This window comes from Canis lupus, chromosome 5 (genome assembly GCF_048164855.1).
Source record: "Canis lupus baileyi chromosome 5, mCanLup2.hap1, whole genome shotgun sequence".
Taxonomy (NCBI): domain Eukaryota; kingdom Metazoa; phylum Chordata; class Mammalia; order Carnivora; family Canidae; genus Canis; species Canis lupus.
This window is the reverse complement of record NC_132842.1, coordinates 47,202,270-47,224,661: the sequence shown is the minus strand read 5'-3', so window position 1 is coordinate 47,224,661 and position 22,392 is coordinate 47,202,270. Positions and strand designations below refer to the sequence as shown.

Here is a 22,392-nt window from a genome sequence, read left to right as displayed (position 1 = left end):
TTTACGTTTGTTGAAGCTATGTCGATCACAAATAAAAATCTTACATTAAAAGAAAAGTAAGAAAAAAATTAAGGAAATAACTACGAAAAGCTAGATTTAATTCTTTTACAGTTGACTTGGTAACATTCTGTATACCATAAGTAACAACTGAAACTTTAAAATAATCTTTAACTACTCTTATGAAAACAATGTGTCCCCCTAGAAGGTTGTCAGTTTAAATCCGAAGAGATAACAAATGCCATTCTTGAATGTAAATGCCGTTGTCCCACGCTTTGAAAGGGCCCTAATTAGCGAGGTCATACAACACAACGTTGTGTTGTGTTGTAATGTGTTCCATATGTGGTATTTTGAGACCTTGTTTTATTTCTAACTAGAAGGGGGAGGGAAAAAAAAGAGTCCATTTTCTTCCCTTAGGATTTGTTTCACAAGGTGCATCAGATTGAGTTTAGCAAGCAGGGAAATACTCCCTCTTATCTATCTAGTGCTTGTTTATTCTTCCCTTGTAAAAAGCAAAGGACTAGCAATTTTCTTTTATGAACGTGGACTGGAGGCAGATAAATAACCCTTGCAGGAGAGGAAGGTCAAGTTCAAAGTTTTTCTTTCCTTTGGATTCAGGAATAAGCAAATGGAAAGACTCGCCAAACCACCGGAGCAGCAGGGATCTGATGGGTAAGCCCTCCCCCCAGGACTTTTTCTGCACATAAGCAGAAGTCACTTGGAGCAGCTGCGGCGCATTAGTTCCGATAGTTTCACAGGCGGCCGCGCAGCGCGGACTGAGCCGCCGGCGCCGCGGCCTCCGCGCCCCTCGAGCCCCCCCCCCGCCCCCCTGCCCCGCGGGCCCGCAGCGCGCTCGGGCGGGGCGTCGGCCGGTCCCCGCGGAGACACTGAGGCAGGCCGCCCGAGGAGCCAGCGCAGCTGCCCGACCTGCCGCTCGCCCCGGGCTCCGAGCGAGGCAGCCGCTGGGGGGACGCCAGGCACCCACGTTGCCCCGGGTTGCTGCCAACTGTACAGAGTTGAGCGGAGAAATGGCCCAGCAGACGACGAGCCCGGACACCCTAACAGTCCCCGACGTGGATAATCCGCATTGTCCGAACCCCTGGCTCAACGAGGATCTTGTGAAATCCTTGCGGGAGAACCTGTTGCAGCAGGAGAAGTCCAAGCCGGCGAGGAAATCGGTCTCCCCCAAGCTCTCTCCAGTAATTTCTCCGAGGAATTCCCCGAGGCTCCTGCGGAGGATGCTTCTCAGCAGCAACATCCCCAAACAGCGGCGTTTCACGGTGGCACATACGTGGTAAGGTTGGCGCGGCTTGCCGGGATCGGTGGCCGGCACCCGGCTGATTTTTGTGCCTCCCGCCTTCCACTTTGGGCGAGGGGGGGTGGGGGGTGGGGAGTCTCATCATTGCTCACCTGTGACTTACAGGCAGCCTTCTACCTTCCCAACAGAGCCCGCAGATGCCCTGGCCAAGGCAGCAGCCCTTGAAACTGGGAATCCTTGAAGGGGGGTGGTTCTCCAAGTTCAATTCCTATTGCAAGTTCCTACAAGAAAATTGGACTCCAGGTGTCAAATAAGAATGCAGTTTTACTCCCATATCAGCGTGGTGGCGTTTCTTGGATTTCATAAGCTAATATCCCTTGCCAAGTCCTGCAACAACCAGGAAAGAAAGGACTAGAAAGGAGAGGAGGAAAAAAAATCACAGTTTACTCTGCTTTCTGCATAATCCCCACTTGAACAGAGATGTACACAGAATGTGTGTATGTGTGTGTGTGATGGTGCGCCCCCAAACCTCTCCTTTGCTACTGACCTTAATGTATTTACAATCTCAAACATGTCTTTCTAATGGAGAGAAGAAAGGATTTAGGAATTCTGTGCAGGCAATTAATTGCAGGCTGCTACTTGGTAAGGTTGTGTTCTTTGGATTCTTTGTTTTGTCGATATTTTTCATGAATATCGATATCTTCTTTATAATGAGTGAATTTGTCTTATGTGCATTTTTCATCTAGTTTTTTAGATGACTCTTGATATTTTCCTGCTTTGGTGAAGGCAAATATTAAAATTTACCATTGTGTAAGCTTACTGGAGTGTTTTGCCTGAGAAGAGGCTATTCTAAGCTATGATGGGGGAGGGGGTTGTCTGTGATGCACACCTGGCTTCTTTTAGGTGGCAGTAGGTTCTCTTCACTACCTGCACATTTTGATGAAATGAACCTTAATTATGATAAAGGAAATAGCTGTATCAAAAATAATGAACTTGTTAGTTGAGAAATTGACCATGATTTTTATACAGTTTCTCCATAGAAAAGCAAAGGTCATACCAGAAATGGAAAACCAAACACATAAACAAAACAGAAATAAGACTTCTAGGAAAGAAGCATCAAGAAGTAGAGGGAGTAAAAATTTAATCTAGCAACACAGCTATGCTGTGGAATATATTAATATCATAGATGAAATGAAAATAGGTGACAAAGGAAAATACATATCCCACCCAAAGAAACGTCCAGCCTCAAAATTTAATTTCAAATAGTTAGATCTCTTACTGGGGAAGTGTTCTTATTTCCTCCAGGTTTTAACTAAATGGCATTTCTATGTTTAGTTAGATATAATGCTCTTAAGAGGGATAAGAAAAACAATGAATTATTCAATCTAAAAAAAGAAACTGTGGAAAAATGACTTTTCTCTGGGTAAGGTATTGTTGAAAAAATTTGTCAGAGGTAAGTAGTGAGTGAAAGACTTAGCTAAATGCTGGAAGATGCTCTGAAGAAGAGGGATGGCTTGAGACCAGGAAAGCTGCTTGAGTTCATAAAGAATCAGGCCAGAGTAGGGTGCTACAGCAGGAAAGCTGGCTCCGGTTCATAAAGAGGCCCAAAATTTTGGTATCCCAAGTCCCTTTGGTTGAGATACTTTTAAAAAAAATTATTAGTTCCTAAATTGCACCCATTAAGCCTCAGCTCAGTTGCTTGATTTCCAACTAAGTGAAGCAACCTAGAGTTCATCTGAAGGTTATCTGAACTATTTAGGCATGTTGAGATGTAAGGAAGGCAGGAAATCTCATGAAAACAGGCTTTCTTTGGAAATTTCTGGCACTTCCTTTTCTGGTGCTGTTTGGGGAAACTCCAAGAGCATAATTCTCTGCCGATATTTTATCTTGGTTTATCATGTCTCAGTCAGATCAGAAAGGCATAAAAAAAAACAATGGGGATGAAAAATAAAAAATCATAATACCAATTCTTAGTAACTCAGAAGGAAAGACTATCTCTGTGGACTAAAAGCATTTAGCAAGGAGGTTGGAAAGGGTACCTTGCATCCTCCATGTTGGTTCAATGATCCCCAAGACTTTTGTAATATCCACAGGCATCTTTTAACAAATATCACTCTACCCGTGCTTTCATAGCTTGGACTAAGCACTACGCACAATTAAAAAAATAGTCCAAACTGTCCTGATGTATATTCATTTTTGCTACCTAAACTGCTGCTACTACCACCATACTCAAATCCTTTGCTCCTCCTACGTTAGATGATCAGCCATTTAAATACATGCCTTTATGTGTTCACCTCAGAATATTGGTGACTATGCCAGTTGTTCTCATTCTTCTGATATTTTAAGTATAATATCTACTGACCTAAACTTGTTTAATTTGTACATTCTGTTGGCAAAACTGAATGAGAGCTATTTCTTAACTTCGAATGATTTGCATTCTAGTTGAAAAAATAAATTCTATTGGAAGGTGTCTGTTTTAAGTAAGGTGATCATGTTGCTCTACAACATACTCTCCAAATCTCTGTGGATTGAAGAAGTGATTACTTCTGTTTCTGCTTCTCATGGGTAGGTGTGCTACCCTGGGGTGTTTCAGGGACTTGGGATCCTACCACCTTGTAGTTCCACTGTTTGTGACATGATTTTTAAGGATACCAGGCTCAGTGGAATTGGGAAACAACATGGAAGATGGAATGTGTGAGCTTTTATGAGGCAAGCCTAGAAGGACACATAGCACTTATACTAATGTTCCTTGGTTAGAAGTCTGTTCAGGGGCCACATCTAACTGCAAAGGAGGATGGGAAACCTATCTGAGCTCTGTTCCCAGGAATAAAGTCAAACAGATTGGGTGAATAGCTAGCCCAACTCAATCACAGGAGATTAGGGCTATCTGGCTTACCCTTTATACCATAGTTGAGTTCATATAACATTTATGTTGACCATCCCTTTAACATCTCTGCACAATTTCTGGATGAGAATCATACAGAGAAATTCTATTTTTTTTTTTTTTGCAAGTCTATTGATTGGGAAGTCCTTGCTAACACATGGTTGAAGACTCCTTCCCTGTAATCATTATGCTTGGGTTCAGGATCTGCTTTGAAAACCTCACAGCAAAAAACAACAACAACGACAAAAACAAAACCCGCAGCTGAATTTCCTCTCTTCCTTAATGTAGCCCTTAAGGTAAGAGACATGGAGTAACCTACTAGAGAACCAAGACCCTGTTCAATTCCTCATATACCCATTAATCAACATTTTAAGTGTTAATGTATTTTTTTCTTAAACAAATTCTTCTCTTAATAGAACATCCTAAGTTATTTCACCTTTATGTGCTGTATTTACAGGTTGATCATGGTTATTCTTATCCAAAATTCATTTGGATTTCCATGGCCCACTTTAAGAGTAACATACTGAGTTCACACAATACTTCAGGTGCTGCGTGACTTGTGCAGAGAATATATAAGCAGAAGCCAGATTACTTGAGTTTAAATTCTGACTTCCATTTACTAGTTGCATGATTTTTTTGAACAAGTTACTTGTCATACACCTCAGTTTCCCTATTACCCGATATCCTGGGAATAGCAATAGTATTTGTTTGGTGGTATGGTTTAATTAAGTACAGTCATGTGTAGATTATACATGTATTGTACAGGGATAGATGTGGAATGTCATTGTAAGCAAATTTTCCTTATTATGCAGTATGTGTCCACTACTCCAGCCTTGGTCTGCCCTGATCTTTAGGATCATGTGAGGATCATCCTGTCCGTTGTTTGTGAATGGATTGGGCTAAAGAGAATAGATGCAAAGAGACCAATGGTTCACAAGAATGATAAGTATATGTCAGTTTCAGGAATGTGGGAAAGGAGAAGGCAGAAAGGAGAGATTTCCCCGAGGTGAACCATAGGACTTGATGCCTCTTCTCTTCCTACTCCCATTCCATATGTCTTTCAACTCTCTCTGTTCCAGAGAACTTCCTCCTGTTCCCTCCAAATGGAAATAATCTACTGCTCCTTCAGAATCTGTAGCACATCTTACTTCTGCTATTCTTTCAGTGATTATTCATAATAATTACATCAATAGCTAATATTTACTGAACACTGTTTTGTTTTGACTTTTTGTATTTTTGTTTTGTTTGGTTTTGTTTTTTGGTCTGGTACTGTATGTTAAACTAGAACCCTTTGTGTCTGCACTTTTTATCACTCTTTTATCATTTTTACTTAATATCTAGTACCTTGTAGTCTAGTGATTATAGACAGGACTCTGCTTTCATCTGAGTAGGAGAAGCCCTCTGATGTCAGCAGGAACTCCAAGGTCAGTATGATTGATCTCTGGTGAAGAAAACATCATTTCTAGTGTAAGTTTATTTCAGAAGAATCAAACGGGAAAATCTTTGTTTTCCAGGTTTTCTTTTTAATTTACACTTTGAATGAAGAAAAGCATTCTAGAGGGTATATAAGTAAGGGATTAGAGGTTCTTAGGGTAAGATGGTATCTAGGCAATATTCAAATGTCTTTTATAATTTCTGTGAATACATGTGTGTTTTTAATTACAACATTCAAAGGTAGAAGAAACAGTAACATCCTTAAGCAACAAAATAATTTCTTTAGGTATATTTTTGAAAGGCCTCTTTCAGGAGACTTTTAGGAAATCTTGAAGATTTTTAGGGAGCCAGATAAGTGCTTTGGGCCGTATTTTTTTTTATTTATTATAGATTTCTCTTTACCCAGCATTGGCATTAGATACAAAATGGCTCATGTTTAAAAGTAAACATTTGCTTTCTTGAGTCATAATTTCTTCAACAACTGTACTTGTTTTTATGGTTGTTAAGAGAGAAATATGCTATAAATTTTCTTCAAGTTACAGAAGGAGAAGAGACCCTTTATGTATAAAGGAGAATATACAGCCATTTAGAGAGTTTGTAGCATGTGCACACACACACAAGTAGGCTTTCAAAGTCACTATAATTGATTCTATTTGAGGACTCTCTCTTGTTCTAGTTCTCCCATATTTGCCCTATGCAACTTTAAGGTTATCTTTTGTGTCCCTTATGGTAAAGATACGCAGAGACAAGGTTTGCTGGTGTTCTCTGAGGAGCTGAGAACCCAGAGGTGAGCTGTGGGGTATACTGTGATACCAGGAGGTGGGAAGGAAGTTTCTGGGGAAATTATCTGGGGAGCACAACAGGAAGTACTGCAGGCACGTTGGGTGGGGCCAGTTGGCTGAGTGTCTAGCTGTGTCCCTGGTGTAATTGGCTGTGTGTCTTCAGCAGAAATCTTGGGGGCACTGCAAGTTAAGGGTATCTGTAGCTTGTAAAAGGCTGGTTAAACTTTCCTACAAATCAGAGGACCCCGGGAAGACATTTCTCTTAAAGAACTTGTCAACTGACTTGAAATATTTAAGAAATCACAAAGAAAAAAAAATGTGGCAAATGGTTGCTGAGGAAATATGAAGAAAACACTGAAATGACCTGGGAATCTATTACATGTGTGCTTCCTGTGACCTTTAACATTTATATTAAAGAAAGAGAAAACACATGAAGTATCTACACCAGCTGAAGCCATTGCTACTAATGGTAGCAAAAACATCTAAGCAAAAACAATTTTTTTTGTAAACTTGGCAGAAATTTGTTGAATGAGAAGAAAAGAAAAAATTGAGTCTCAGAGTTCATTAAAATTATTTTTAAATTATTGTTTTAATTTTCACAGTTCCTCTTTGTATACTTACCCTTATAAATAACAAGTTCCTGTGAGGTTAGGTAATTAAATGACCTCGGCAGTTTTTATATTTTTCTTAGACAGGAAGCTACCAAAATTATTCTTCAAGTAGCAGTTTCAGGAAGAAGTTTTATTATGACCAGTGTAGCAAAATTATGTCATTGTTTTTTTAATGGATTTGCTTTTGAAAAAAATCATGTTTTTAAAACTGTGATCACTTTAGTATAGTGAAACCATATCTTTCTAGCTCTACTGGCCACTTTATTTGACCTTAGTTACTCAACCTTTTTGAATTGTAGAGTTTCTATTCATAAGTCATCTGGTTGTAAAGGCATTTGATATTTACAAGTAAAAAATTGACTAATTAAATTTACAAAGTGATAACAAACTACAGTACATTTAAGATAAGTAATTAAAAACAAGTTCCAACCTGGTGTTGTGAGTGAGGTAGATGCCACATGGGTAAAAAGACGCACAGAAGTCTTTAATAATTCTGTGACTCATAAAAAAGGCTGCAGGGCCTTCAGAATGAAAGGATCAGTGGTATTCACTCTAGGACACAATCTAGAAGCTATGATTTTAGGTAGGAAATATGAAAATCTATAATAATAATTCTAATAAAATTTTTTCTTATTTTTAAAATGAGATCTTCAGTTGATATGAGAAAAATCATCTGATTTCATTTTGGAATAAAAATTTTAGGTTCATAATAACATAGCTTATAATTTTAGATTTATCATAACATAGCCATTAATGATTTAGCTTCAGCTGTGTCAGGTAATTTTTGACCTTTCAAAACAAACAAATATTGAATTTAAGTATTGTTAGCTGTATTTTCCATATGCAGATGCTGGAGCCCACAAAAATTGTTGTATTACCAAGATCATGCAGTTCTGCAGCCATGAAGTGAGTGAGTTAAAACTTGAACTGAGATCTGCCCAACTCTCTTATCCTGTGCTCTTTCCGCAGTACCTCCCTTTGGGCTAAGAGTCACATTCACATTTATAACTCTACCTTCAATGTATATTGAAGTGAAAACAGTGAATGTTCAGTGATTTTACAGAATGTTGGTTAACAGAAGGGCAGGGGCAGTATTCATTCTTGGTGTGGAATCTCAGTTTATTTGTTTACACATGTGGCTTGTAGGAATGTAGACATCCTTTTTGTGATGAAAGTGAATGTATATCTAGGAGAAATATCAGTGTTTGGTGAAGGAGGGCTTCAGAGTCAACAGAGCTTTCTGATTCAGAGTAGTTAAAAATTTTTTTTTTTTAAAATAAGACTGGCATAAAAACAAAACCAATCAGAATAATTTTATTTTCAGTGATTCAGAGGAAAAGACAGGAAAGGCTTGGGCTCTAAAGAGAAAGATCAAGTCAAAAATCTATTACTGTTTAGTTCTAGAAGAGCCAGCTGGAAATGATGGTCTGCAGGCTCGAGTCACTAGGCAACAGAGCAGCAAACTGCTTGGTAACCAGAGCTGGCCTGACTCACAGGCTGGCTGCAAACTACCGGATAGCCGGATAGGAGGACCAAAGCCCATCTTACCTCAAAACAATCTCCTTCTATTCATCTGCCAGCCTTCATGCCAGATCCCTCCATTATGGAATAGTCTCCTTGACTTAACAAGATAACTGATTTTAGAATGGAACTATCTCTGGGGCCAGAAATAAATGCTGTTGAAATTTCCTCTTTCAAGTGATGTTTCTGAGATTTGTGTCTTCTTTGGGTCAGGCTATCATTTGAAAGTGTAAGGTTTAATGAGAGAAAAGAAGTTAAAACATTGGGATTAGTGGCTTGACTTTGGGTTTTCATGAGCCAGTGTGTACAGGGCCAAACTGCTTGACTTCATTTGGTGATACCTGCCCTTGAACTCTGAGAGCACAATGTGTTGCCATTTATTTGGCACTTTATATCTTATGCTGTCTTCTATTTCATGTGGGTGATTTGCCTGTATAGCTGAACTATTAGTTCCTAAAATGTCACAATCTCTGTATCCATCTGAAGCACTAAGTGCCACCTGTATAATACACATTTACTAAATATTTGTTGTTTAATTGAGAAACGTATCTTCCATTACTATGCCGTTTGTGCTAAGCAGCTGGGGAGATCCATACTCTTCCAGCCTAAAAGTCCTGGTAATGTGGTATTTGACTGCCATAGTGGAAAGAAACTTCAAACTGAATGATTAACCATTTGTATGGACTTTGTCACTGTGACTTTGTGCCTCTGTGGGTTTGTGTGTGTGTGTGTGTGTGTGTGTGTATTTTGGGTTTGCATACCCAAATACTAGCTAGACTGGTAAAATTTGACCTAAGTATATATGTATGAATCAGTATGTGGTAGTGTCACAGATCTGTCAAATGTATGCATTTTAATAATATTTAGTTTATACTTTGAAAGTAAATTATGCCTGTTGTATTTCTGGAAATAAACTTATATGAATATATTTATAATTCTTAGGGAATTACTGAATAACTAGCTTGTTAAGCTCTAATGACTAATCCTTATCTCTTAGAATTCATAGTAGTTAAATTATACACTGAGACCTAAGCTTATAAAGGAGATGTCAAGATTTTGAGGAGAAATTTGGGGGAAAAAAAAACAAAACACCTTTTATAGTTCTTTTTTTAGGATGACAATTTGGAGAAACTTTGTTCTGGCAGAAACTAAGCACCACTTCTCCAAAGTTAGATCTACAGAAGAACTAAAATTGAATAATAGAAAACCTTTTTGAATATAGTTAGCATAAAAATGTTATTTTAATGTAAATATTTTGTCTGTAGTTCAATCTATATTTATTTTTACTTGTGGAATTTCAAACCAACCAATTTCCTTTCCATTACCCTTATGAGATAGCCCTATGATCAAATTAGCTATTATTAACATAAAGTGGTTTTTCCTCTGTATATTATTATTAATAGAGTATGGTTTTATTTTTCATTTTCTTTTAGGGCTGATTTCACATTTATGTTCATATATGATGAGTGTGTACTATTGGTCTTTGGAAGTAAGCAGCTTTCTGATTAAAAAGGATACTTGGGTTATCATTATCTACTTGTTTACCTTCTTTAGGTTTATAGCATTTGTTTTCTTTGCTTTATTCTGTGCAGTGTGATTCTTTTTTATGACCCTCTATTGAGTGAGTGCCAAATAGGACAGCATATGATTTATGGGTAGTAATAACTAAACCGTATATGAATTGGAGGCTGATGACGCACAAGGAGGAATGCTGTGGCTCTCCTCTGAAGTCCTTTAATAAAGCCCTCTTATTAATAACAAAAGCAGCATCACTAATACTGTGATCATTCCTGTATTACTTTCCCAGTTTAAGGTCCTTCTGTGAATCATTTGCACTGTTTTGTATTTATTTTTTTTAGTGGATTTACATTTTTATTTAAAGGTCTGTATGTTAAAAAAAAACTTTATAGCATTACTGTAAGTTGGAAGCCTGTGTCACTTATCATGCATAGAACATAATTGAAAAACAAGTACAATTAAGAAAGACTCCAGTTTAGCTAGATCCTATGACCTGCTAAAGGTTCTAAGCCTGAGGTCTGCTCTCTGTTTAAAATGGCAGTTAGCAAGTAATATGGAGATGTGAAAGACCAGTTAAGTCTTTCTTCCTAAGATAGTAAGAATGACAGAAAGAGGTTTGGAAAGGAAATAACCTTCTCATTATTTAATTCAACATTTAAAAATTCACGAAACCACATAACCTATTCCTAAAACTATCTTCGTGCAGCATCAGACCTTATAATACACCATCTCAGAGATGCCTGAACCACTGACACTTCCACTGTTGAAAGAAGGACATCGGTTCTTACAGACTCTTGAGATCTGAATCCCTTAGTTGAAAGTAAATACACGGAATTCGGACTGTGTGATTCCAATTCCTAAGCAGAAAAGAGAGATGTTGGTTTCCTGTTTTACCACCACCTTTTACTTACTACCTACCTGGTAGCTATACAGATGTAAAGAAGCATAGAACTGTTCCATGGAAAATACATACCTGCTAATGGCAACTCTTAAGCCAAAGAGTGCAAACATGGGCATTTTAAAAGAGTGTAGGATCTCTGTGAGAATAAGTGAAAGCTGAGGTAAGTGAGGAGTCTGATTTTTCTGTACCTCTATAATCTTCTGGAGAAGTTATTTAATTCTAGACTATAGCTTCCTTATAGGACCAGCTTTGTGATTTGCAAAGTGTAAAGTGAAAACAATTGTTCAAAAGACTATTAGGAATTTCCTGACAGCAAGAGCTCATAGAACCACTGCTTTCCCAATCATCTTTGACTTCTGCTTTGCCCTTTCTCATCCAGGCCTATAGATGATTTCATCAGACATGTCTTGCTTTTCTGTCCCCCCCCCCCCCGATATTGCTACCTACTTTAGCATCAGCCTTATGTATGCACTAGTTCAAAACATCCTATTTTTTTTGCCACCAGTCCTTTCCACCTGAGGATGTGCTACTTATGTTGTCTTATTAATTGTCCCAAAGTTCTACTTTTGCTTCCCATTATCTATTGTGGGGTTAAGCCGGTGTTTTTCTGTAAAATGCCAGAGAGTAAATGTCTCACACGTTATGGGCCACAGTCTCTATGGCATCTACTCAAGTGTGCCAATATAAGTGGAAGAGCAGCACAAGACATAAAATGGGCATGAGAATGTTCAATAAAACTAGTTACAAAAAAATGATAGGCTGGATTTGGCCCACCAGCCAAAGCTTGCCAATCCCTGGTCTGCAAGATAAAATTCATACTCCTCTATTTGACATTTAAGTTATCAGTTCCAAACCTGTCTCCTCAAACCTGATCTGATATTGTCTCCTATGTATACTTCATAGCATTTATTCTGGAGCTGACTTGAGCATAGTTTCTCAACCTTGACACTGCTGCCAGCTGGGTCCAAATAATGCTTTGTTATAGGCACTGTCCCACGTATTATAGAATGTTAGGAACATCCCTGACCACCATCCATTAGATGCCGATAATCCCACCCTGTTATGAAAATCTGAAATGTTTCCAAACATTGTCAAATATTCTCCAGGATGGAAGAGGTGCAAATTGTGCCTACTTAACCACTGACCTACAGGGTAAGCTTTATGAAGGAAGGAATAAATTCCACCTCATTCACTGTGTCCCTAGCATCTAGCACAGTCTTGTGATATAGAAGGAAGTCCAGAAATGTACTCCCTGGTCCAACTTTACTTCTCACTTACTGTGAGCTCTTAGAAATATCATTTACACATCACAGGTTACCATTAAGTTCCTCTGTAAAATGGGACTATTACTGATTCATATATGCTTCATAGAATTATTTAAAAGTTCAAATGATACACTTAATGAAAAGGTCTTTGTAAAGAATAAAGTGCTAACCAAGCATCATGTAAAAATAGTTGTTGGTGGGACACTGAGGGTAATCTGAACCTGTTGAAATCTAGAAGTTTAATCACCTCATATACTGTGTTTACCCCATGCAAATCATTGTGTGGGATGCTATTAGGGCATTGTCTTTGCTCTCAAGATTTATTATTGAATAGAGCATAGAATGTGATTACTCAAGTAACTCATAAAGCAGCAGCCATAATTACAAAGAGTGAAAAGAGTTTATAGGAGGTAGAGATTGTTTCTGGAAGTGGGACTCCCTTAAGATTTGAGAGAGAGTATGGGATGGTGTAGTCACAAAGAAAGGCCTGAGCATTTTGTTAGATTATCTTATTTAATATTCACTGCAATTGAATTAGGTGTTGTTTTATTTGTTTGCCTTTTTTTCTTCCAATTTTTTATTTAAATTCTACTTAGTTAACATATAGTGTAATATTGGTTTCAGGAGTAGAATTTACTGATTCAATACTTACATACAACACCTAGTGCTTCTCATAAGAAGTGCCCACCTTCATACCCATCACCCATCTAGGCCATCCCCTCTTCTTCCCCCATCAGCAACACTCAATTTGTTCTCTATCACTAAGAGTCTCTTCTCTTCTTTTTTATGGGTTCCCTCCCTCCCTCTCTCTCTCATTTTTTCCTTCTCACACTTGCATCTAATTGTCATATTTTTAAAAGAGAAAACTGGGACATAGAAAGGAATTTTATGTGAACATAAACATGGAAGATTTCAGTAGGGAGGGAAATGGAATGAAATATGAAAGAGGAGAAAGTGCCAGGAGGTGAATTCTTTTCACCAAAGGAACATGTGAATCTGTATGGGGACTTCATGGGGTTCAGGTGAGTTTCAGTCCAACTCAGAGTATCTATAGAGAAGGTGGACAGTAAAGGTAGGCTGGAATAAGTTTTGAACATCAGCTAACGCACATACTCTCCCTCTCTCCCTAATACACGCACACATCCACACACACACATCAATGATTTATATGCTTAAATGAAGCATGGTCAATTTTATCTTTCTTAACAGCTTCACTCCAAATAAAAGGAAGTGACATTTTGAGTTATTACCCCATGCTAAGCTTGCTAAGCCTCAAGTGTGTGTACTGAACACTCTCAGAATGTTTGATGCAGTACAATTTGACCAATTTACACTATCTTTCAATTAGCTAATATCGTTCTCCTTCTAAGATAATCCTCCTGAAATAGACTACACAATTGTGTTTCCATTCAAATCAGATGTATCCATTTCACTGATGGCACTTATGTTCTAATGCATAGAAAAGAGACACTCTATATGTGAGGAGTGTGCACCTGCCTTTTCATTAAATTGCAGGAGAATATAAGACTTAGAACAGGGATCCCTGGGGGGCGCAGCGGTTTGGCGCCTGCCTTTGGCCCAGGGCGCGATCCTGGAGACCCGGGATCGAATCCCACGTCGGGCTCCCGGTGCATGGAGCCTGCTTCTCCCTCTGCCTGCGTCTCTGCCTCTCTCTCTCTCTCCTCTCTGTGCATTCTCATGAATAAATAAATAAAATCTTTTAAAAAAAAGACTTAGAACACATCTAGCAGTTCTCATGATCTCTACACAGAAAACCATTTTGGTCTGAAGGCATTTTCTCTGTTTCCAGACTGGCTTACCTGGGTAAGAGTCAGGAGCTAAATATCCTCCTATCCTTTCATCCATTCAAAAAATAATTTTTGGGTGTCTACTGTGTACCTGTCAGTCTTCTAGGGATGTAACATGAACAAAAAAGATAGAGTTCTGCCCCTGTGGAGCAGTATTCTAATGGATGGGAAGACAACATACAAATAAATATTTCAGTGGGTCAGAGAATGACAAGTACAGTAAAGAAGAATAAAGCAGGATAAGGAGGAGAGAATTTTATGTAAGCTTTTGGAGGAGGATTCTCCATACAGTGACATTTGAACAGAAATTGATGGAAGGTGATGATACAATTATCCAGGGGAAGTGCATTTCAGGCAGAAGAAATGAGAAGTGCAAAGGCCCGGAGGGAGGATGTGACCAGTGTGTTGGGAAAGGGGGAATATTGTAGAGAATGAGGTCAGAGACATAGGAGACCAGAACATGCAGTGTTTTGAGGCTGTAATAAAGGATTTGGGAATGTGTGTGTGTGTGTGTGTGTGTGGCGGAGGGGGGTTCTTGGTGATACATCAAAAGAAAAGAGGATTAACAATTGGAGTGTCTGCTTAAGGAGGACAGAGTTAAGTTTTGGAAGAATGGTCTAGGTTCTTCTATAGACAATATAGACGGTGGGGAGAGGTAAAAATAGGGCAGCCAGTTAAGACACTATTATAGTAATCCAGGTGAGCTATAAGAGTGGTGCAGAGTAAATAGTAAAAGGAGAGGTAGTAAAAAAAAAAAAAATGGTCACAATACTTTCTGGAAATAGGAGAGAAGAGCAAGAAGACATTTCTCCTTTAGGGGCCCTGGGACAGAAATGAATGAAAGAAGCTAGCCACCACTCATCGGCCTGAAGTAAAGTAGCATTCTCAATGCACAGCCAGTAGTAGTGTTAGCACAAGAAAGTGTAGGAAGCAGAAAAGAGGTTGAAAGTACAGGTGATTATACTGATGACAGAGTAGGAGCACTAGAAGTTACAGTGGAGAGCGTGGAGGTTTGAGGGAGGGCTGGGATTTAAGGCAGATAAAAGGATTTACAGAGCCATCTGAGGGTGAAAGGCTAGTGATGAGCAATATCCTGACAGTCTTAGAGTCCTTTTGGTGATGATTCTGAGTCAAAGATAAGGATCTCACCAAAGGCTGTGGAGTTAGAAAAGCACAACTCATCAGCTGGGATGACCATTCTTTTGGGTCTGTTTTTAAAACTCAGGTTCTCTAAATCACCTATAGTACATTTATAGAAATGGCAGGAGAGGCAGTAGGAACTGGGCTGGCCAGGTCCACTGACCAGTCTTCACTCCAACTTTTTGTCTAGTTCCTCCCGCCTCTTACCATACACTTATGCTCTAGGGATGAGAGGTGTGAAAAAAGATACAGAAAGGCAAGTAGGGAATTGCTAGTATTCAGATGTATGGCCCTGGAGCATGTTTATTAACATGAAATTGCCATTTTGTTCATGCATTGGATAAAAAAAAATCCTGTTTTTCAGCATGATGTTAGAACTAGATATTGAAGAAGCAAAATAATTTCTGAAAAAATATGTGTACTTGCCCCAACGGTTCATAAATGCCATTATAATGATACTGCTTTTATTAAACAGGTTTTCTGTGTAGACAATAAAATATTTCTAAAAGAAAGCAGGGCCATGCCACATTGTAACATTTATACAGGGCTGGTTTCAGTGATCCTATTTGTAAACAGAACGAATATGAAATGGATAGAACATAACTTTCTCTTTGGAGTCTGAATTGTTGGCTTGTGTTGCTTGCTTGCAAATTTATGTTATGTGAGCTAGCTGGCGGTTATTAAGAAACACCATCTTTTGTGTCTTAAGAGTGTGCCCTGCAAAGCAACATGTACAAACTTTTTTTTTTCTTGGCCTAAGGGAAAGGGCGAGCCCTGGCACCTTTTAACCTGTGAGGATTATGTAGCTCTTGCTGTGATTGATTTGTTGGCTTCTCTTCAAGAAATGCTCCTGGTACGTGTTTTATGTTCTGACAGAGCCATGGCTTTGCTGATCTGCACGTCACCCTCATGAAGATGTGGGCACGCTTTTGTGCATTTGCTCTTGTAGCCTGGGAAGCATATTTCAACACACCATCCAGAATTGGCTAGAACATGCCTGTCACTCCCAGCTGACTCTGATGACGCTCTTGCCAACGTAGATTTACATCAACACAATTCCTAACTGGAAAAAGCTCATTAGGAATACACAGAGTGGCCCATTTAAAAGAGGCATAGTATCAGTTTGAAGAGGACAGAAGACTGTATTTTAAGGGAAGCCTTTTAAGAAATGCACTGTTAATTGAACACCTCAGAGCACAGAATTATAATCAGTGTAACTTAAGACTTCCTGCCCCGAAATTGTATATTACTCACTCTTAAGGAGTTGGTTATCCTGAAGAAAATCCCCACATTCCAGACTTTACTTCTCAGTGTGCTACAAATATAGACATTTCTAGCCTCTTCCCTTCCTATGTACATAATCCTAACTCTGTATTCATTAAAGAAGGTATGATCTGCTAGAGCTGATGACATGTAATATGATGTAACAACATTGCTTTTGCTTGCTCAAAGTTCAGTTTGGCAATTCAATGGATAAATAGATTTTTCTATTAGTATGAAACCTTTTTGGCATTTGTCCATCTTGCTTGACTCATCCTCAGTATCCTAGTGAATGTTTGGGATAGGCCTATTACTCAGATGCATGGGTCTATAGACAGGAAATCAGGCACTCAGAAATAAAACCTGTTACCATAGCTAATCAGAAAAAAAAAATAAAACTGTCTTCGTTGTACAAAATAATATTCAGTATCAGTGGCACATGACCTGTGATTACTATTCTCATGACCCTGTGCTACTCACCCTTCATTTTCATCATCCTAGTGTATTCTAAGTCATTACAGTAATGGATATAACTGAATGGGTTTGCAATTTTTACCCCTTTTCTCATGACAACCTACAGGATTTTCAATGACACATGCTTTGATCTGCCTGCTTTTAAATCTCTTAAGCAGGGCAGCTCTAGACAGCTTCTTCTCAGGAGATTTTACAGTCCTCATAGACCTCATCATAAACTCTATATTTACAGTTGTTTAGACATATCAAAGTCAATCTTTACACCAGAGGCCCCCTGGGAAGTTAAGGTTATCAGTTTCTTGTTATAGTGATGGGGTCACTGTCATGCCTAGCAATAATAAAGGTTGTGCAAAGTGATCAAAAGTTGTGGGTGACAGTGTAGCAGTTTTAAAAAAATGTTCCACCATAATATTTCTGCTGCTGTATTTTGTCTAGAATTAATGATTGTTGTAATTAACTCCAAAGTGTTCCATGCTGTTTGTGTATAGTATGGAGGGAAAGAAAATACATAGAAATATGGAAATAAGATCTTTGTCCTGTGAATTAACACATGAAATCTATACTTATCAGAGCCAAGATGCAGCATTTTAAAGAGATAATTTTATAGGCCTATCAGATGGTAGGATTGGTCAGAATTTGGGTAGTCATAAAAGACAATCACACACAAAAAAGTTGGCAGTGCTTTTTCAAACATCGTCCAAGAGAGAGGAACTATTGGTTAACAGAACGACATCAGACATTAAAACTATATTAATCAGGGATCCCTGGGTGGCGCAGCGATTTGGCGCCTGCCTTTGGCCCAGGGCGCGATCCTGGAGACCCGGGATCGAATCCCACATTGGGCTCCCGATGCATGGAGCCTGCTTCTCCCTCTGCCTGTGTCTCTGCTCTCTCTCTCTCTCTCTCTGTGACTATCATAAATAAATAAAAATTAAAACTATATTAATCATCTTACTAATAACTTTTTAAATTTATCTAATTGATCATTTATTATCTCTCTATATTTTTCTGGTTCCATGTTCACAAAGCTATCTTCTGATACTAGTCTTCATCATTATATAGGACTTTCTAATGAGAAAGAAAGCACTGGGTCCGATGGTTGAGCATTTTAATCTGCACAGTAGCTGTTATGCTCAATGAAAAGAAATTAATTGACATTTGGATTCTGCTCAGCAGTTTCATGAGCTTATATGATATGGGTTTGCTCCTGAGAGAAGAGGTTGATCTCATGTGCTGAGAGATTTCAGTCTCTGAGTCTATAAGATTCATTGCCAGATTCTAATCCTAGTAATTTCTCCAAGCTGTTGCCTATCTTGAAGACCTTCTGAGAAAAACACTGCCATCTTCCTGGGTGAACTCTTCTCTGCTGCCATGCTTTGAATATTTTTACTAGGAACCATGGTAGTGCTAAATATACCTCTTAAAGCTGTAATCACAGTAAGAATGTGGAAAAGATGCAATGCCCCATTTCCTTAGTCTCTTTCCTTAATGGAAGCAGTTTGGTGTGACAATCATGACTTATACTTTGAAATTAATTTTCTGACACATCTAACATTTAGCCCTGGATAGAGTTGGCTTTTATTTGTTTTTCTGAGGGTCTCACGTCTTAGAGAACTTGGGCGGCTGTTCTAGGAAATGTGTTCAGTACTCACAGGCAGTATTAGGAATTGTCTGGACCAGGGCAGCCCAAGTGGCCCAGTGGTTTGGTGCCGTCTGTGGCCCAGGACGTGATCCTGGAGACCCGGGATTGGGTCCCACATCGGGCTCCCTGCATGGAGCCTGCTTCTCCCTCTGCCTGTGTCTCTGCCTCTCTCTCTGTGTCTCTCATGAATAAATAAATAAAATCTTAGGGCAGCCCGGGTGGCTTAGCAGTTTAGTGCCGCCTTCAGCCCTGGGTGTGATCCTGGAGACCCGGGGTCAAGTCCCATGTTGGGCTCCCTGCGTGGAGCCTGCTTCTCCCTCTGCCTGTGTCTGTTCCTCTCTCTCTCTCACTCTCTCTCTCTCTCTGTGTGACTCATGAATAAATAAGTAAATAAATCTTTATTTTTATTTTATTTTTAATTTTTAAAAATAAAATCTTAAAAAAAGGAATTGTCTGGACTCTTTCCTTCCTCTGCCTTACCCCCTCTCAGATCCAGTAACTTAGGCATCCTAAATGTTACAGTTTTCACCCTCAAAAATGATGTCTTTTAATGATGTCTTTTAGGGAACTTTGCATTTTAATAGGGTTTGTGTTTTTTTTTTTTTTTTTTTTTAACACAGAAAAGTCTTTGTGGCTTAAGTACATGAATCTCAACTTGCATAGCTACAGATTTGTGGGACAAGGTTCAGATCTACTACATCAAGAATTGTGAGATATGTTTACAGTGATGTGAGAGGCCAGTAAGAAAGAATGGCTTTTATAGAATGATTCTTTTTTCAAATATGAAATGATGACACAGTTTCTATGATGCAAGAAGATTTGTCTACTTCAGGACAGTTACCTAAATCTAGGCTAAATTTAGTATCCTTGATAGCCCCACACCTGGTAGGGAGGTGTAAAATCCTTGTGCCTACATGAAATGATACTTATCATCATTAGGGACAGGTGAAAGAAAGAATAGGAATTCTGGAGTTGGGTTGCTAGGGCCTGGCTTTACTATAAATCAGCCGTAAGATTGAGTTAAGTCTTCTAATTCTTCTGAGCATTAGTTTTCTAATTTGCTTAATGGGAATAAATAACATGAGAAGTTGAAAAGATTGAGCTACTACACACAGTAATTTGTAGGATATGTACTTTATACAATATTATGTGCTAAAGAGATGATGGTGATAATTGTTATCAGGAACAATAACAATAATTATGGTGAGAGATGATTCTGCTGGGGCAACACATATTCTTCTAAGCGGTCCATCCCCAACACTGTATGCACTCCCAAGGCAGTAGGTCTAGACTCCCTAATCCTTGTGTTACATAAAAAAACCATTAAGGGTATGAATTCATTGGAAGCATTAACACCCCAAAGGTTATTAAGCTATTAAACTCTGGTGATATACTGTTAGAAATATTTTCCCCGGCCAGCTTTTCCTTCTCCTCATCTCCTCTTTATGTTACCAACTTTAGAAATTTAACTAACTGTTTGAAGAATGTAACTTCAAGTTGTTTGAAAGAATAAAACCTGGACTGTAAAGACGCTTCTTTGGGGGATGTAATTAGTCTATTTTATGTGATGCTTCCATTTTAAAATTAGAAGTTACTTCTCTCCTACAACTTGCCAGGAAGAAATCAGGTTCTGAGAAAGAAAAAATGTAAAAATTAGAAATAATATCCAGTAGAACTTTCTCAAGACAACTTCCCAGTGGTAGTTCATTGTTTTCCATCAGTGAGCTGTATTACTCTGAAATGCCAAATGTTCATGGTGCAACTGTAGTTCTTAATAACTCCTAGTGTTGGCCACATCCATTGAAATTGTCCAACTTTTGGATAGTAACTGCAGGGATTTCTTGAAGGGGAGCTTATTCCCTGGACAGAGAGGTGAAAAGGAAAGAGGGAGAGAAGAGAAGAGAAAAGATACAATGTAAGCCTCTTCTAGACCTAGATGATGGAAGGACACCTCAGAGAGATCTTCTCGACTTTTGACTAGATGATAAAACCCAGGGACAGAGGGGTCCAGAAAAGTACCCACTGGTACACACTAGGACAGTGTGAGACTCAGATGTTTGATGAAGCTCAGTGTCTTGTTAGTCTGACCCAGAGCCTGTAGGGATAGGGCTGGAGGTAGAAGGAAAGTAGAGAGAACTTGTCATTTATGCAGCATCTCTGCTCATTGGACATTTGTTTTACTTTTCCATAACTCTTTTATTTTTCTCTTGTTCTGACCCTAGATTTGGAGTGCAATATTGCATACCCAATTTTGACTTAGACTAGTGCCCTGAATGCAAGGGGCAATTATGTAGAAGTGAATGAACAGAATAATTTACTGTAGCTTTAGAGACCTTTGTTGTTATTCCCCTCCTGCCACTTTCTAGCTCAATGATCTCAGGCACATTATTTAAATCCTCACTGGCTCAATTTCCTGAAATATAAAAGGATGAGTGTTGAGTGGTTGGTCTCTAAAGTCCTTTCCAGGGCAAAATGCTGTGCTCTTCTATCTTTAGCTAAATAATTTCATAGGTTGCTGCAGCAGCAATAGTTCCTTGGTCCTTAACTACCAATTGTATATCCCACTCAACTGTGAAAGAGAAGGAAATCCCAAATTTAATTCCCCTATTGCACTTGCTTGTATTTTCATTCAGGTATCTGCAGCTCATAGATTCCATAGCCTCATGTTAAAGTTTCTTCCAAAGAGTTGAATAATGGTAAAAGGAAGGAAAACCTCTTACAACTAAATTCCACATAACTGTGCCACTATTTACTGTTTCCATACAAGTTATAAGTGGGTCACAAATTTAATAGTTTATGAGAGTTGCCTATTGTTGCCAAGTATACTGAACAAGGTTTATAAAATAATCTCTCATTCTTTCCCCAATTCTTCTCCATTTTAGAATAAAAATACCAATAGAAAAAAAATGTACCAGTAAATACAAGGGGGTAGATAATTTGGTTATCATTATAAATAGTTTAAATATTTGGGCACTTAATAAAACAAAGACTATTATGTATTTGGAACATCCAGACTGCTAATAATTTTCTTTCCTTAACAACAACAAAAAAGGCAACAGACATTAAGGTATTAAATGATTTATAAATTAATTCATTATTCAGTTTCAGAACACTAACAGTAATATAGTATTTCCTGTCTTCAGAAATAGCTCAGGTAGAGAGCATTTCTCTAGAGGTTGACTAATGTTTTCAAGGTTTATAAAGATGAACTATTCATAATGAAGTTGTATTGGGGCCAGAATGATTAGGATTTAAACCTTCAGTCTTTAATGAGACTTTTTATGCTTTATTGTTTTAAAGATTTTATTAATTTGAGAGAGAGGGAGAGAGAGCATGAGTGGGGGTAGGGGCAGAGAGAAAGGGAGAAGCAGACTCTCCTGCTGAGCAGGGAGCACAAGGCAGGGCTTGATCTCACAACCCTGGATCATGACCCAAACCAAAGGCAGATGTCCAACCAAGAGAACCACCCAGCTGCCCCTTCACACTTGATTAAATTAATAGTTTAAAAGAGTAAAGCAAGACTCAAAATTAAAATATTTTTTAGTGATTTTGTATTTTACTGTTATTTCATAAACTTCTATAACATTTTATATTCCTATCCTTTATTCTATCGTTATCTTAATGTTGGACATTTCATTGTCATCTTTGATCCTAAAATAAACATCTTTGAAGGTCATTTCTGAACTGTTGCTTTAGGAGTAGGATGGATTCTCAGATGTGTGATGTGGAGAGTTAAAGATTTTAAGTGACATTGCTTTTCAGAAACTTATTAGTGTGTTCACAGGATATTACACTACCGTACTCCTGTATTCTTCCCAGTATTGGATATTTTACAGATAATAAATATTTGCCAAATTAGCAGATTGAAGAATACCATCTAACACATTTCAATTGGCT

General features: G+C 38.5%; 1 protein-coding gene and 1 long non-coding RNA gene across 33 annotated transcripts in view; one reads left to right on the top strand and one right to left on the bottom strand.

Annotated features, from left to right (window-relative positions):
* The window catches only part of LOC140633661 (uncharacterized), a 61,439-nt gene extending 42,893 nt beyond the window's left edge, over positions 1-18,546 (bottom strand). Inside the window, exon 1 of the long non-coding RNA XR_012031241.1 lies at positions 5,484-18,546. This is a non-coding gene — a long non-coding RNA (uncharacterized lncRNA). The remainder of the gene's footprint in view (positions 1-5,483) is intronic.
* PDE4D (phosphodiesterase 4D) overlaps positions 1-22,392 on the top strand; it is a 1,448,272-nt gene that overhangs the window by 733,313 nt on the left and 692,567 nt on the right. The window contains exon 1 of one of the 32 annotated variants that reach the window (XM_072826554.1): positions 904-1,291. The exons of the other annotated variants lie outside the window; for them this stretch is intronic. Coding sequence (XP_072682655.1) covers positions 1,026-1,291 — 266 coding nt within the window. The 5' untranslated portion in view covers positions 904-1,025. Of the gene's footprint in view, positions 1-903; positions 1,292-22,392 lie in introns of those variants that run through there. 32 annotated transcript variants of the gene reach the window in all.